This window comes from Platichthys flesus, chromosome 24 (assembly GCF_949316205.1).
Source record: "Platichthys flesus chromosome 24, fPlaFle2.1, whole genome shotgun sequence".
Taxonomy (NCBI): domain Eukaryota; kingdom Metazoa; phylum Chordata; class Actinopteri; order Pleuronectiformes; family Pleuronectidae; genus Platichthys; species Platichthys flesus.
The window spans coordinates 15,342,715-15,356,607 of record NC_084968.1 but is presented as its reverse complement, the minus strand read 5'-3'; the positions used below and the strand labels follow the sequence as shown (position 1 = coordinate 15,356,607).

Below are 13,893 nucleotides of genomic sequence, written 5' to 3'. Positions count from 1 at the left end.
GAAATGAAGGGTTTTTCCCTTCACAATAAGATAATGGTCATTCACATTCTAAATGATCCGTTATTTAAATTTAACAGCTCAAACCGTTTTTTATTTTATACATAATTTAACTGATAAAATAGAAAAACTTACAAGTGACAAACCACTGAGAATCTAATGTTTTAAGTATTTCACGCCAGCGACACCCAGTGGCCGGAGGTTATAAGTTCAGGATCACTGTGATCTTACAGACATGTTTTGGGAATAAAACGAAATTAAATGATATCAGTTGTATAACAATCTCTCTTGGATATAGGTGGGCTTCCTCCTAGTGAAATATAGTTTTGTAGTTTTTATTATTTTGTCTTGTTTTTACTCTTCTCAGAATGTTTATGTTTACACTTTTCCTTTCTAACTTAAAGTATCTTGTAACTGTGTTTTGAAAAGTTCGATATAAAAGCTATTAGAATTGTTATTATTAGTTTTAGGATAGTTATTATTAGAACGTCAGGATGTGGCGAGAACCGGGTTTTATTTTGAAGAGGATCCACCGGAAGTCGGGTCCTGGTTCTCGGGCCCAGTCACAACAAAGCGGCTCCGGTTCGTCGCCTCCGTTAAACCGTGAACACTCCGCACGTTCCCCGGAGGAGAACCCCCCGGCCGCCGCTTCTCCTCTGCCCGCCGAGGCCGCCTGGTCCCCGGGGCTCCGCGGCGGATCTCCCGGGCTGCTGGGCTTCGCTCTCGGTGACGGATGGAGGCGGAAAACACCGAGAAACCCGACGAATAAACCACCGGAGAAGCGGAGTCGCTCAGGTTCAGGTCCCGGGCCCGGTGGCTCACATGGCGGAGTAGAAGGCGACCCGTCGACCCGCTGGTTCCGAGCCGGGAGCCGCAGCATGGCGCCGGGCGGCCTGGTGGCGGCCTGCCGCAGCCTGGCCCTGTCCACCTGGCTGCTGTCCTTCTGCTTCGTGCACCTCCTGTGCCTGGACTTCACCGTGGCCGAGCGGGAGGAGTGGTACACCGCCTTCGTGAACATCACCTACGTGGACCCGGCCACGTCCGAGCTCCGCACCGACCGGACGGAGTGCGGCCGCTACGGGGAGCACTCCCCCAAGAGGGACGCCAAGGGGGCGGTGGTCCTGCCCGCGGCGCCGCACGACCGCCAGGCCTGCGACCCCAACACCCGCTTCACCAGCCCCCGGTTCCCCGGGCCCGCGCAGCCCGGGCAGCCCGCGGCCTGGATCGCGCTCATCGCCCGGGGGAACTGCACCTACAAGGACAAGATCCGGAACGCGGCCGCGCACAACGCGTCCGCCGTGGTCATCTTCAACGTGGGCTCCGCCAACGTCAACGACACCATCACCATGCCGCATCCAGGTAGGTCCACCGGGCCACGTGGTCCCACCCACACCTGGTCCTCAACCACCTGGTCCAGACCCCCACACAACTGGTCCAGACCCACACACACCTGGTCCCCACACACCTAGTCCACAATCACCTGGTCCACAGCTGGTCCCACCCACACCTGGTCCACAACCACCTCGTCCAGACCCCCACACCTGGTCCAGACACACACCTAGTCCCACCCACATACCTGGTCCACACCCACCTCTTCCACAGCTGGACCCACACACACACCTGGTCAACACACCTGGTCCAGACCCACAGGGGGGGTGGAGTTTGCAGTGTGGTTTCCAACCTGTGGTCAGGGACCCCCTAGTGGTCAGGAAGTCAGTCTGAGTGGTCACCATCAACAGGATGGGTAACATCTGGTCTGTGTGGGTCCCTCCTCAGGTACCGGTGAGGTCGTCGCCATCATGATCCCGGAGCCCAAAGGTCGCGAGGTGGCTCTGCTGCTGGAGCACAACGTGACGGTCACCATGACCATCTCCATCGGGACCAGGAACCTGCAGAAGTACGTGAGCAGGACGTCAGTGGTGTTTGTCTCCATCTCCTTCATCGTGCTGATGATCATCTCGCTCGCCTGGCTCGTCTTCTACTACATCCAGAGGTTCAGATACGCCAACGCCCGAGACAGGAACCAGGTACACACACACAGACACACACAGACACAGATACACACACACACACAGTTGTCTCATCGCTCTGGTCTCCACCTCCTGCTCCAGCGGCGTCTCGGAGATGCAGCTAAGAAGGCCATCAGCAAGCTGCAGGTCCGCAGCATCAGGAAGGGCGACGAGGAGACGGAGCCCGACTTCGACAACTGTGCCGTGTGCATCGAGGGCTACAAGCCCAACGACGTGGTGCGGGTGCTGCCCTGCAGGTGAGCTTCAGGACCTGGACCTCAGAGGCTCCTCTAGATGGTGTGACATGTTCCTCACTCTGCTGCTTCTCTCTGCACAGACATCTGTTCCATAAGAGCTGCGTGGACCCCTGGCTGCTGGACCACCGCACCTGTCCCATGTGCAAGATGAACATCCTGAAGGCCCTGGGCATCGCTGTGAGTCAGATGAGTCATGGCCAGGGGGCGGAGCTAGTGGACCATGTCCCTGATGTCCTGTGTCTCTAACCTGTCGTCTCCTCCGCTGCAGCTCAACGCGGACTGTCTGGACGACCTCCCGCTGGACTACGACCTGGTCCTCGGCGGCGCCGGGGGGGGCGGTGTGGGTGGAGGAGGCGGAGTCGGGGCCCTGGCTCTGGAGGCCGTGGTGTCCGGGGCGTCCAGTGACGGCACCCTGAGCGAGGGCGGCTCCTCCGTGGTGCTGGACCCGGGTGTGAGACGGGTCGGACTCCCACAGGACTACCAGGACCCCGACTCCCTGAGGGACAGCCCTGTGACGGCCACCACCGACACACACACAGGTGACACACACCGACACACACACAGGTGACACACACCGACACACACACAGGTGACACACAGGTGACACACACCGGCACACACACAGGTGACACACACAGGTCACACACACCGACACACACTAAGATAACACACACACAGTTCACACACCGACACACACTAAGGTAACACACACACAGGTGACACACACCGACACACACACAGGTGACACACACCGACACACACACAGGTAACACACACAAAGGTAACACACACAAAGGTAACACACACACAGGTAACACACACCGACACACACACAGGTAACACACACAAAGGTAACACACACAAAGGTAACACACACACAGGTAACACACACAGTTGACACACACACAGGTGACACACATCGACACACACTAAGGTAACACACACACAGGTAACACACACACTCACACAGTTCACACACAGACACACTCTCAGCTTGTTCCCGGTGGTTTCTCTGTATCTCCTCAAACTGACTGATTAATGAAAACAATGAAATCACCAGATTGATTAATGAGTCATCACAACTTCATCATGTGACCTACGTCATGTGACATCACAGGCACGTCCACATCATGTCTTCAGTCTAACCCCCCCCCCCCTCCCTCCCTCTTACAGGTGAGCATCAGCCAATGGCGAGCAGCGCCTCAGTGGCCTCCCTGGTCATCGCTGTGGAGACCGGTCTGTCGGACGAGGAGGGGTCTATGGAGGACCCTCAGCTGGGGAACAAATCCTGAGCTCGACAGAACCAAACCAGAACCTGATAAAACCTCCGATCAGGTTCCGACTGTGGACCTCACGGGACCTGATCCTGGTCCAGGACCTGGTTTTGGTTTGGAAGCTAAACCAAGAAGCAGCACGATGGTTTGACTGGGTTTTGTTTCTCTTTGGACAAAACGTGTTGAACTAAACTTGTTGGACTCGCGCCTCACTAGAACCTGGGTTCAGATCCCGGGTTTAGATCCCGGGTTTAGAACCTGGGTTTAGAACCTGGGTTCAGAACCCGCCTTGGTTTGATTTGTTTTGTTCGTCTCCTCCTGGACTCTTGGAGTGGTTGGACTTAACGTAGGTGTAATGGAACTCCACATAGACCGGGTCAGACTGGACCACATAGACCGGGTCAGACTGGACCACATGGACCGGGTCAGACTGGACCACATAGACCGGGTCAGACTGGGACTCAGACCCACCCACCTTCACCTGGTTCACGCAGTTTGTAGAAGAAGCGAACGAGACGATTGAAACACTTTGTTCTGGAAGTGAAGGTTTCTGAACGTCACCTGATGGAGATCTGTGGACCATCGACCCTCCTGGTTTATCTGATCCGGATCCAGAACCATCCGGAACACGGGCGACACATGTCATCTGTTTCCACTCGAACGCTGAGGACGTGTTGATCGTAGCATCGTCCCCACGGAGCATCCGGCTGTGACTTTGTATTTGGTCCAATGAGAAGATAGTTGTCATGTGTAGTTTTGTCCGATGAGTCGTTGTCTACGTCCTCTCCGACGATAAAAATGATTTTGTTACTTTGTGCGCGTCTTCTAAGAATAAGTGTATTTTCATTACATTTAAAGTTCTCCTCAAATTGAATCATTCGGCCTCAGATAACAAACGTGTCAGAAATCCACTGATCGTTTGTGTGTTTGTGTGTTTGTGTGTGCGTCGTGTCCGCTCAGCTCACAAAGACGTTCCTCGCGTTCGATCCCCGTCCAGTGTTGCTTGGTCCTGTTTCTGTGTCCGTCGGTCCGTGCGTCCTCTGGACCACACCTGTCCGTCACCGCGGCAGAACGCTGCCTTCTCAAAAACCATTTACCCTCGACCCGACAATCAAGGACGATCTTTACGTGTCGCTCTCTGAACCTGTTCGCTGGAATTCAAATCTCCTGAGGTTACACACACCCCCCCCCCCCCCGATGCAGAGCTGTCGACAGGAGAAAGTTCGTCAGCTCAAAGCCAAACGTGTAAATATTAAATGTATATTCCAAGTTCCCTGTGCCACACGGGGGCGCTGTTGGCTCTGTGAGGAGCTGTGGTTGTTCTGTGGCGTCTCCGGGATGTGAGCTTCCTGAGACCGAGATAAAGATTATCGTCTATTTTGATACCAGACGTTTATTTTTGTAACGAACTGATTCGCTCCCGCCGGACGCCTCCATGTGACAGAGTCGATCGGCACATTTCCTTGTTTATTTATGTAGCTGTACAATTACCCACAATGCAATGGACCGTACGAATCTTAACTCTAAGTTTGTGCGTTAGCATCGGAGCGTCTACGATGAGAGCGGATCCTGTGGTAAACTGGACAACCACTGATTTAATCACCTTTTTGAAGTTGTTTCCACAAATTGAAATGAAAGAAAACGTGACAGAAAAAATAAGAAACAGTTTGAAGCAAGTTATTAAAAAATATTAGTTTCAAAAGAAAGAATCCATAAATAAGATCTACAGCAAGTTGTTGCTTTTACCATTTCACTGTTTATGTATCTGACACAAAATCAAATTGATTTAATCTTAAGTTTTAGTTCCGACACTAAAACAAATCTAAATATTTGATGTTTCCAGTTCAACCACGAGTTCGATTCCTCCTCGACCGCCAGAACCGACTCTGCAAGGTTCTTCTTCTTCTCCTCTTCTTCACCTGTTTCACGATTTGTTCTACGAACTCCAGCTGCTTCGAGCTGCGATGACTCGTTACATCATTTCCTGTAAAACAAACCAAGATGCTGCATTTGTGTTCTTTGCCGAGTTTTAGTGTAAATTGAATTAAAATCCTTTTGTGTTGAATTACGTCGAGGATCATGTTGTTCACTTTATTTCTTTATGATCTCAGTCGAGCTGAAGTCGATTCTTCTTTAAATCTGTCGGTTCTGTTGGAAGCGACCCCCCCCCCCCCCCCCCCCCGCTCAGTTCCCTCGTTTGAGGTTTTTAATCAACATTAGTTTCCTTCATTACGTCTTCCTGTGTTCCGACAAAATCAAACTCTGCTTTTTAATCAAACAGCTTTTTGAAATAATATTCATATATTTCAAATGAAGACATTGATATATTTATATCAGTCCTTAAAGTCACGTGTCACATCATCATATAACGCCGGTGTTTCATGTGGTGGACAGTCTGCAATAAATAAACAAAACGTCAAATATAGAAAAACGAGTTCTGCGACGGGAATATTTGCAAAATGAGAACAGATCTGATTATTGTGATCCAGAGATCTTGTAATAATTTGTCCTGAAAGGTCAACTTTTTATTAGTTACATTTTTGAACATCAGCTGTGTTTTAAAAACGGGACCTCGCGTCGCTGTCAGTCATGACGTCTGACTCCTCCCTGCTCCTCATGAATGCTGTGTTCTGATTGGTTGCTCGGCCTCTTTAGTTGATGCACTTTAATCCTGTTTCTCTGGAAGGTTCTTAAGTCTCTTCTCCTCCTCTCATCCTCCTCTCTTCGTTCTTCGCTGATTTGGTTTCACAAGTGATGTTTGTTTTTCTTGTGTTGTATCTTTGTAACTTGTAACCCCCCCCCCACACACACACACACACACACACACTCACTATATTTTTCATCTGATGACAGAAGCATTATCAGTTTGAATATTTCAGTTTGAATGAAGGGAAATCCGAGGTTTGGATCCAGGGAGACGATCAGCTGCGTTTCTACGATACACATTGTTTTCAAAATGTCTGTTTGTGCGATTGTCCTGTGCACGCAAACTAAAAATACACACCCCTACGTACACGCGTGTAAATACTCCATGTTGTTTCTGTGTTTCAGTTGATGCACGTGTTCTGATTCAGTACAGAATTTAAATAAAGTTTTATTGCAAGGTTTTGTTTCATCATTGAAAATAAAAACAGTGACTTCAAGTTGTTACTACAAACTAATACATTTCAAATCAGCACCTGGTACTTTTCAACTGAACAAATGAAAGCAACATTCAAAACGTAAATAATTTGTGAGTGTGTACTTATATGTGGAATTGACTGTGACTAGTGAAAGAACAGAAACTAAACAGCTTATTAATCCGAAACTATTCATCCATTAGATTCAGTTTGAGACTTTAGCAGAAACTGATTCCAGATGAAGATGGAATAGAGAAGTTCTTGTCACGTGGAAGTCGTCTCTGAATCGTTTCTTATTTCTGATCTGAAAGAAAAACTGAGATGTTAGAAAGTTCAGCATCAAAAACCAAATCTGAAAAGATTCACGTTGGACTCTTTCTCCTTCTCGTGGATTTTAAATGACGTCTCACCTTCAGACCTCAGCGTGTCCGAGGTCGAGCTGCGGACACAAAGGATTTCTGATGAAACATTTGTTAAGAACTTTGAGGCTTTAAATTCTGTAACTTGATGGAAGAATCAAAATGAGGCGGCTGAAACAGGAAGTGATGGTTCACCTCCTGGTTTCTCTTCTGGCTTCAGCAAACTTGTGTCTCAACAGGAAAGCGGCCACAGCGTTCGCCACCTTCACACGACCACACAACTCAGGTTAGTACAATCTGCACCAAATCACACACACTCAGGAATATCTCCTGATTGTTTTCATCAAGATCCACGATTCATCCTGAGGAATCAGATCTGCACATGAACCCACGTGAGGAGAGTCACGGTACGAGAAGCTGCTCCTCACACACGGGACCCTGAAGCCGTTAATGAGATCCACAGAGTCTGAGGACATAGTTCACTAGAACATCTGTGAGGAGAGAACTGTTTACACGAAGGTGAATCCAGATGTGCTCTGTGGTTGAACATGTGGAAGCTGAGGTCTAATCGTTTTGAAGCTTCACAAACAGACTCAGGATTAATAACAGAATCATTTCACTGCTGGTTTTTGTTCTGAGGTGTTAATTTATAAAAAGTGTTTTATGATGAAACAAACACGTTTTTAACCCGTAAGAAAAAATCTAAATTATTTTCTCAGACGATGACAGATGCTGAATTTTTTATATTTAGAAACAAATCGATTCTTACTTTGTCTGGTTTGTCTTCTTGCACTGCGTGGCCACAGGGGGGCAGCACCTGCATCATGAATTGACCTGGAGACAGAGAGTGAGACAGGTGAGCGTCTGTCTCACTCTCTGGGCTGTCACTTCCAGAGTGTTGACTGACAGGAGCAGCTGCCTCTGGAGAGGAGCCCCGCCTCAAGGTGTGTGTGAGTGTGTGTGTGTGAGAGTGTGTGTGTGTGAGTGAGTGTGTGTGTGTGTGTGTGTGTGTGTGTGTGTGTTTGAGTGTGTGAGTGTGTGTTTGAGTGTGTGAGTGTGTGTTTGAGTGTGTGAGTATGTGTTTGTGTGTGTGAGTGTGTGTTTGAGTGTGTGAGTGTGTGTTTGTGTGTGTGTGTGTGTGTGTGTGTGTGTGTGTGAGTGTGTGTGTGTGTGTGTGTGTGTGTGTGAGTGTAAGTGTGTGTGTGTGTGTGAGTGAGTGAGTGTGTGTTTGAGTGTGTGAGTGTGTGTGTGTGTGTGTGTGTGTGTGTGTGTGTGTGTGAGTGTGTGTGAGTGAGTGTGTGTTTGAGTGTTTGAGTGTGTGTTTGTGTGTGTGAGTGTGTGAGTGTGTGTTGTGTGTGTGAGTGTGTGTGAGTGTAAGTGTGTGTGTGTGTGTGTGTGAGTGTGTGTTTGAGTGTGTGAGTGTGTGAGTGTGTGTTTGTGTGTGTGAGTGTGAGTGTAAGTGTGTGTGTGTGTGTGTGAGTGTCTGTGTGAGTGTCTGTGTGTGTGTGTGTGTGTGTGTGTGTGTGTGTGTGTGTGTGTGTGTGTGTGTGTGTGTGTGTGTGTGTGTGTGTGTGTGTGTGTGTTGTAGAATGAACAGAATCTCAGTTTAAATCAGCCTCACAGTTTTTTCGACTCTTTCTTTCTCTAACACTACATTTCCCATAAGCCCGTCTGGCGGCCTGGTCTCTGCAGACACGTCCTCAGAATCATTTAAAAGGTTCATGATGATGAACATGGTGTCTAAGCCAGAACCTTCTAGTCCTCAGAGCTATGAACTCGACTCTGGGTTATTGCTGCAGCGTCTGAACCGATCGGGTGAATCTGAATCTGTCAACGTTTTACTGAAACTAAAAGCTGCTGGTGAAGGATCCAGGTCTCACCCTGCATCTGGCCGATGGTCAGGTCTCTGTCCAGTCGGTCGATTCCTGGTGAGAGAAGCAGTTTGACACCTTCACTCACGAGTCTTTGTTAAAGAAGCTGAAGAACAGAGGTGTGAAGGTCCTACCTGCCAGCAGCAGGAGCTTGGGCAGGTTGCAGGTCAGGAAGAGGTTTGAGGTTCCTCTGAACCAGCCGTCCCAGTACTTCTCTGACTTGGACAGATCTATACGCCACCTGTACTCACTCTGACATGTGCACAAACAGGAGAGTCCAGTTAGATCTGATAATCACACGTCTCCGATACAGGAAACTCAAACGAAGGACTGGGCTGGTGTCTGTGCTGCCACCAAACAACACGTGAAGCACCAGAACCGTGAGGTCCGGTGAGACTCTGACCTGCTCTCCCCCGAGGCTCCCCCCCGACGCAGTGTGGTCTCTGTCATTTACGAAGCTTTGATCGGAGAACTCCTCGGTGGGTTGAACGACCTCGTCAGTCACCGGGCCGGCCTGCTCCACGGCGCCGGACACCTCCGCCTCACATCTACACCACAGAGGACAGGAGGAGATCATCAGAGAACATGAGGAGATCATCAGAGGACAGGAGGAGATCATCAGAGGACAGGAGGAGATCATCAGAGGACATGAGATCATCAGAGAACATGAGGAGATCATCAGAGGACAGGAGGAGATCATCAGAGGACAGGAGGAGATCATCAGAGAACATGAGGAGATCATCAGAGAACATGAGATCATCAGAGAACATGAGGAGATCATCAGAGGACAGGAGGAGATCATCAGAGAACATGAGGAGATCATCAGAGAACATGAGGAGATCATCAGAGAACAGGAGGAGATCATCAGAGAACATGAGGAGATCATCAGAGAACAGGAGGAGATCGTCAGAGAACATGAGGAGATCATCAGAGAACATGAGGAGATCATCAGAGTACGTGACAGATCATCAGAGAACAGGAGGAGATCATCAGAGAACAGGAGGAGATCATCAGAGAACATGAGGAGATCATCAGAGAACATGAGGAGATCATCAGAGAACATGAGGAGATCATCAGAGAACATGAGGAGATCATCAGAGAACATGAGGAGATCATCAGAGAACATGAGGAGATCATCAGAGAACATGAGGAGATCATCAGAGAACAGGAGGAGATCATCAGAGTACATGAGATCATCAGAGAACAGGAGGAGATCGTCAGAGAACATGAGGAGATCATCAGAGAACGTGAGGAGATCATCAGAGAACATGAGGAGATCATCAGAGAACATGAGGAGATCATCAGAGAACGTGAGGAGATCATCAGAGAACAGGAGGAGATCATCAGAGTACATGAGATCATCAGAGAACAGGAGGAGATCGTCAGAGAACATGAGGAGATCATCAGAGAACGTGAGGAGATCATCAGAGAACATGAGGAGATCATCAGAGAACATGAGGAGATCATCAGAGAACATGAGGAGATCATCAGAGAACATGAGGAGATCATCAGAGAACAGGAGGAGATCATCAGAGAACATGAGGAGATCATCAGAGAACAGGAGGAGATCATCAGAGAACAAGAGGAGATCATCAGAGAACATGAGGAGATCATCAGAGAACGTGAGGAGATCATCAGAGTACATGAGGAGATCATCAGAGTACATGAGATCATCAGAGAACAGGAGGAGATCGTCAGAGAACATGAGGAGATCATCAGAGAACGTGAGGAGATCATCAGAGAACATGAGGAGATCATCAGAGAACGTGAGGAGATCATCAGAGAACAGGAGGAGATCATCAGAGAACATGAGATCATCAGAGAACGTGAGGAGATCATCAGAGAACAGGATGAGATCATCAGAGAACATGAGGAGATCATCAGAGTACGTGACAGATCATCAGAGAACAGGAGGAGATCATCAGAGAACGTGAGGAGATCATCAGAGGTCAGAGATCATCTGCTTTCTCAATCAGATTTGTTATCTGGATCCACTTTTACCTCTTGATCTGACCAACCATCGAGACTCGGGCAGACTCCAGGTTCCGGATCTGTCCGCTCTTCACGCTGAAAGTAGAGTCAGCAGCACTTTGGTCATCACCCAGATGTTCAGAAGACACACAGCTGTTATCATTACACTGTTGATTTCCAATGGGGTGCGACATCATGTCTTCAGAACTAGATCTGTGTTCTGGGGTCTTCTGGGGCCTCGAGCTCTCACCTCCACTCGATAGCGTGGTCCATGGACTTGAAGGACTTGGGTCTTTCTCTCAGGAACTTCTGTATGCTGTGGAGTGCTTCCATGGCGCTGCCTGCAGGGGGAGCCCAAGAGTCACTGAGAACTCTCATTATCATGTAAACATCCAAATAACAGAAGAAAGAAGTCTTCACCTTCCACCACGTCTATGGCCACCAGACCCACAGTGCATGGTATCAGCATGTTGCTGGCTGCGTGCACCGCAATCGCCCCCCCAACACCGTGACCAATCAGGACGATAGGGGGAGGAGTCTCGCTGTAGCAGGCTCGTATCACGTTAGCTACATCGCTAAAGGGGGCGGAGCACAAAGTGAGAACAACAGTAGGAAAGGTGTGAAGCTGAGATTGAAGGAAGAAGAATAGTTACCAGGACATAGTTTGAGTGGTGAAGTCGTCTGATTGGTTCACCAGGGACGCACCTGAACAAACAACACCCCCCCCCCCCCACAGAGTGAAACTTTGTCATCAACGAGGGAACAGCTGAAATGTCAGAACCAGGAGAGAACTGGAACCACTGGAACCAGACTGACAGATTCAAAGATCTAATGAGACATGTGAGATAATTCTCCAGTGGGTCCATACTATTCAGATTTATGAACTGGTTTATGAAATGACACCTTAAGAATTCTTGAGTCAAACATGGTGAGAGAAGTTTCCTCACCGTGACCCCTGAGGTCCATGGCCAGCACCCTGCAGGTCACTCTGCTGGCGATGGCCGTCTGCAACACACAACCACAGAGGACATGATGCTGAGTGGGCGGAGCCTCCATCTGTCGGTGCAGCGGTCAGATACTCACGGTGAACACGGCCCAGGACAGAGCCGAGTGCCCCCCCCCGTGCAGCAGGACCAGCAGGGGGCCGTCACTTCCTGCCTTATAGATCCTGAAGACGTCCCTGCTGTCGGCCGGTCCCACGCTCACGTCCTCCATCTGGTCAAAATACTCCCGCCAGGACACCGGCGAGTAGTCCAGCTGACCGCCAACCTCACTGGTCGACATGGACACACACACACACACACACACACACACACACACACACACACACCGTGTACTACCCACTCCAGCTCCAGAGTCTTAGCAAGAAAATATTGTTGTACATTATATATTTTATCACAAAATGTGTTCGTACAGCTTTTTGAAAAGCGATAAAAAAAAAAATACTTTAGACGATAAGACACAAATATCGTTAATCATTTATAACGACAACACTACGCAGCTGTTTAAATGCTACGATAGTTCCCCGAACAGTTAGCGTCCGCGGGGCTAGCTAGCTATCAAGTTATTTGCAAATGATGTTTTTAAATTTAAGCTTCTTCTTATGAAGAATTAGCTAATTGGCTCAACAGTATTTGTTTAATGGTTCTAAAGTTTGGCAGCTGTTGCGAACTGAATTTACGATGTTTGGAATTTGTTAACTTTCCTTCAAGGAACCAAACAGCTCCAGTTAAATAATTCATGTTCCTGATAACTTATCCTGGAAAAGATTCACAGTAAATGTGAGTTTTTCTTCAACATTCAGAATTAAACTTTAGTTTGAATGAATCAGGTTGTGTGATCGAGTGTGAGAGTCCACTTACTGCTCGGGATCCGAGGTCTCCTCCGACATGCTGCGTCCGGATGGAAGCTGCTGATCTACAGTGTGTGTTTGTGTGTTTCAAGGAGTTTTGTGTGTCTGTTGTGTGTTTCTGTTAAAAGTGATGAAGATAATTAATACACCTCTTCCTCTCCACTGAGTCCCAGGTCCTTCCAGCAGAGAACAGAGGAGGTGTCTGACTGCTGGTGTGAGAACAAACACACAATAACACAACACCAAGTCATCTGTTGTTGTCAGGTAGCGTCACTGCTGCAGCATCTGATTGGCTACAACTGCTGAAGTGGGAGGAGCAGACGAGTAGATTGACAGATGGATCTATTAGAGCTTCAGCTCCTGACATGTTTAGAATATGAACCTTTTTTTATCCTTTTTTACAATCGAGGAAGAATCCAAATAGAAATACTATATACAATAAAAAAAAGAAAAAGAAATATTAATAGAGTGAGAAGAAAAAGAGAAAAAGAATAAAGCAGCAAGGAAAAGAGGAGGAGGAGGAGAGAAAGCGTTGTGGTGATGATGATGATGATGAAGAGGATCTCAGTCCCTCCTCCCTCTCCTTCTTCTTTTCTTTATTCACCGGTTCCTTTGCTGCTGAAGCAGTTGAAGCTTTTCTGTCCGTCAGATGTTGATGAGATTTCGTCTGAGTCGGTGAGTAGAGACGTGGAGAACGAGTTCATGAACGAGTTCATGAACGAGTTAATGAACGAGTTAATGAACGAGTTAATGAACGAGTTAATGAACGAGTTAATGAACGAGTTAATGAATGAGTTAATGAACGAGTGTAACGATGTAGAGATCATCTCTGTGACTGAGTTTATACATCATTACTGCACGTTTTCTCTCACTGAGTTTTAAGGCTGTAGAATAATAAGAAATATAATTATATAGATCATGTAGAGATGAAATGTTTTATATTTTGGAACCACTGATATATTCCTTTGTGTCGTAACGTGTGGAACAGCCTTCACTTTATTTCACCTTTTAGTTGAGTTGATTTGTGCATTAAGTCAAATTATGTTTATATATGTTGCTATAATATAAAGTTTGTAGTGAACATGGAATCTTCCATCATTTCATTCATAGAAGGAAACACTTAACATCACGGTGACATGAAGACAGAAGCAAACTGGTTTAATGTAATAAAGTAAAATGTGTTT

The 13,893-nt window shown here is 47.8% G+C and overlaps 2 protein-coding genes across 3 annotated transcripts; one reads left to right on the top strand and one right to left on the bottom strand.

Moving 5' to 3' along the window:
- The first annotated feature begins 533 nt into the window (after window positions 1-533).
- Window positions 534-6,640, top strand: LOC133949692 (RING finger protein 150-like). The gene is made up of 6 exons (XM_062383643.1): window positions 534-1,356; window positions 1,774-2,024; window positions 2,109-2,263; window positions 2,344-2,440; window positions 2,532-2,802; window positions 3,437-6,640. The coding sequence occupies exons 1-6, from the start codon at window positions 876-878 to the stop codon at window positions 3,553-3,555; spliced, it is 1,374 nt and encodes a 457-aa protein (XP_062239627.1). The 5' UTR covers window positions 534-875; the 3' UTR covers window positions 3,556-6,640.
- An 8-nt stretch (window positions 6,641-6,648) lies between these two features.
- LOC133949693 (protein phosphatase methylesterase 1-like) lies at window positions 6,649-12,915 on the bottom strand. Of its 2 annotated transcripts, XM_062383644.1 has the most exons (14): window positions 12,720-12,915; window positions 11,941-12,130; window positions 11,805-11,862; window positions 11,511-11,562; window positions 11,278-11,432; window positions 11,108-11,198; window positions 10,888-10,953; window positions 9,290-9,434; window positions 9,021-9,138; window positions 8,896-8,940; window positions 7,785-7,849; window positions 7,211-7,278; window positions 7,067-7,095; window positions 6,653-6,960 (listed from the first exon to the last, which is right to left on the bottom strand). In XM_062383644.1, the coding sequence occupies exons 1-14, from the start codon at window positions 12,746-12,748 to the stop codon at window positions 6,950-6,952; spliced, it is 1,122 nt and encodes a 373-aa protein (XP_062239628.1). In that variant the 5' UTR covers window positions 12,749-12,915; the 3' UTR covers window positions 6,653-6,949. The 2 variants fall into 2 exon arrangements, 1 of the variants encoding a protein (XP_062239628.1); XR_009920172.1 differs by lacking the exon at window positions 7,785-7,849 and having other exon boundaries at window positions 6,649-6,960.
- Window positions 12,916-13,893: the final 978 nt, after the last annotated feature.

Bases quoted from the DNA above. Each gene is read 5' to 3' on its own strand.
- LOC133949692 (XM_062383643.1), top strand. From the start codon at position 876: ATGGCGCCGGGCGGCCTGGTGGCGGCCTGCCGCAGCCTGGCCCTGTCC. The intron at 2,441-2,531 runs GTGAGTCAGATG...CCTCCGCTGCAG, and splicing joins TGAAGGCCCTGGGCATCGCT to CTCAACGCGGACTGTCTGGA. The intron at 2,803-3,436 runs GTGACACACACC...TCCCTCTTACAG, and splicing joins CACCACCGACACACACACAG to GTGAGCATCAGCCAATGGCG.
- LOC133949693 (XM_062383644.1), bottom strand. From the start codon at position 12,748: ATGTCGGAGGAGACCTCGGATCCCGAGCA. The intron at 11,563-11,804 runs GTGAGGAAACTT...TTGTTTGTTCAG, and splicing joins CATGGACCTCAGGGGTCACG to GTGCGTCCCTGGTGAACCAA. The intron at 11,199-11,277 runs GTGAAGACTTCT...CTCCCCCTGCAG, and splicing joins GGCCATAGACGTGGTGGAAG to GCAGCGCCATGGAAGCACTC.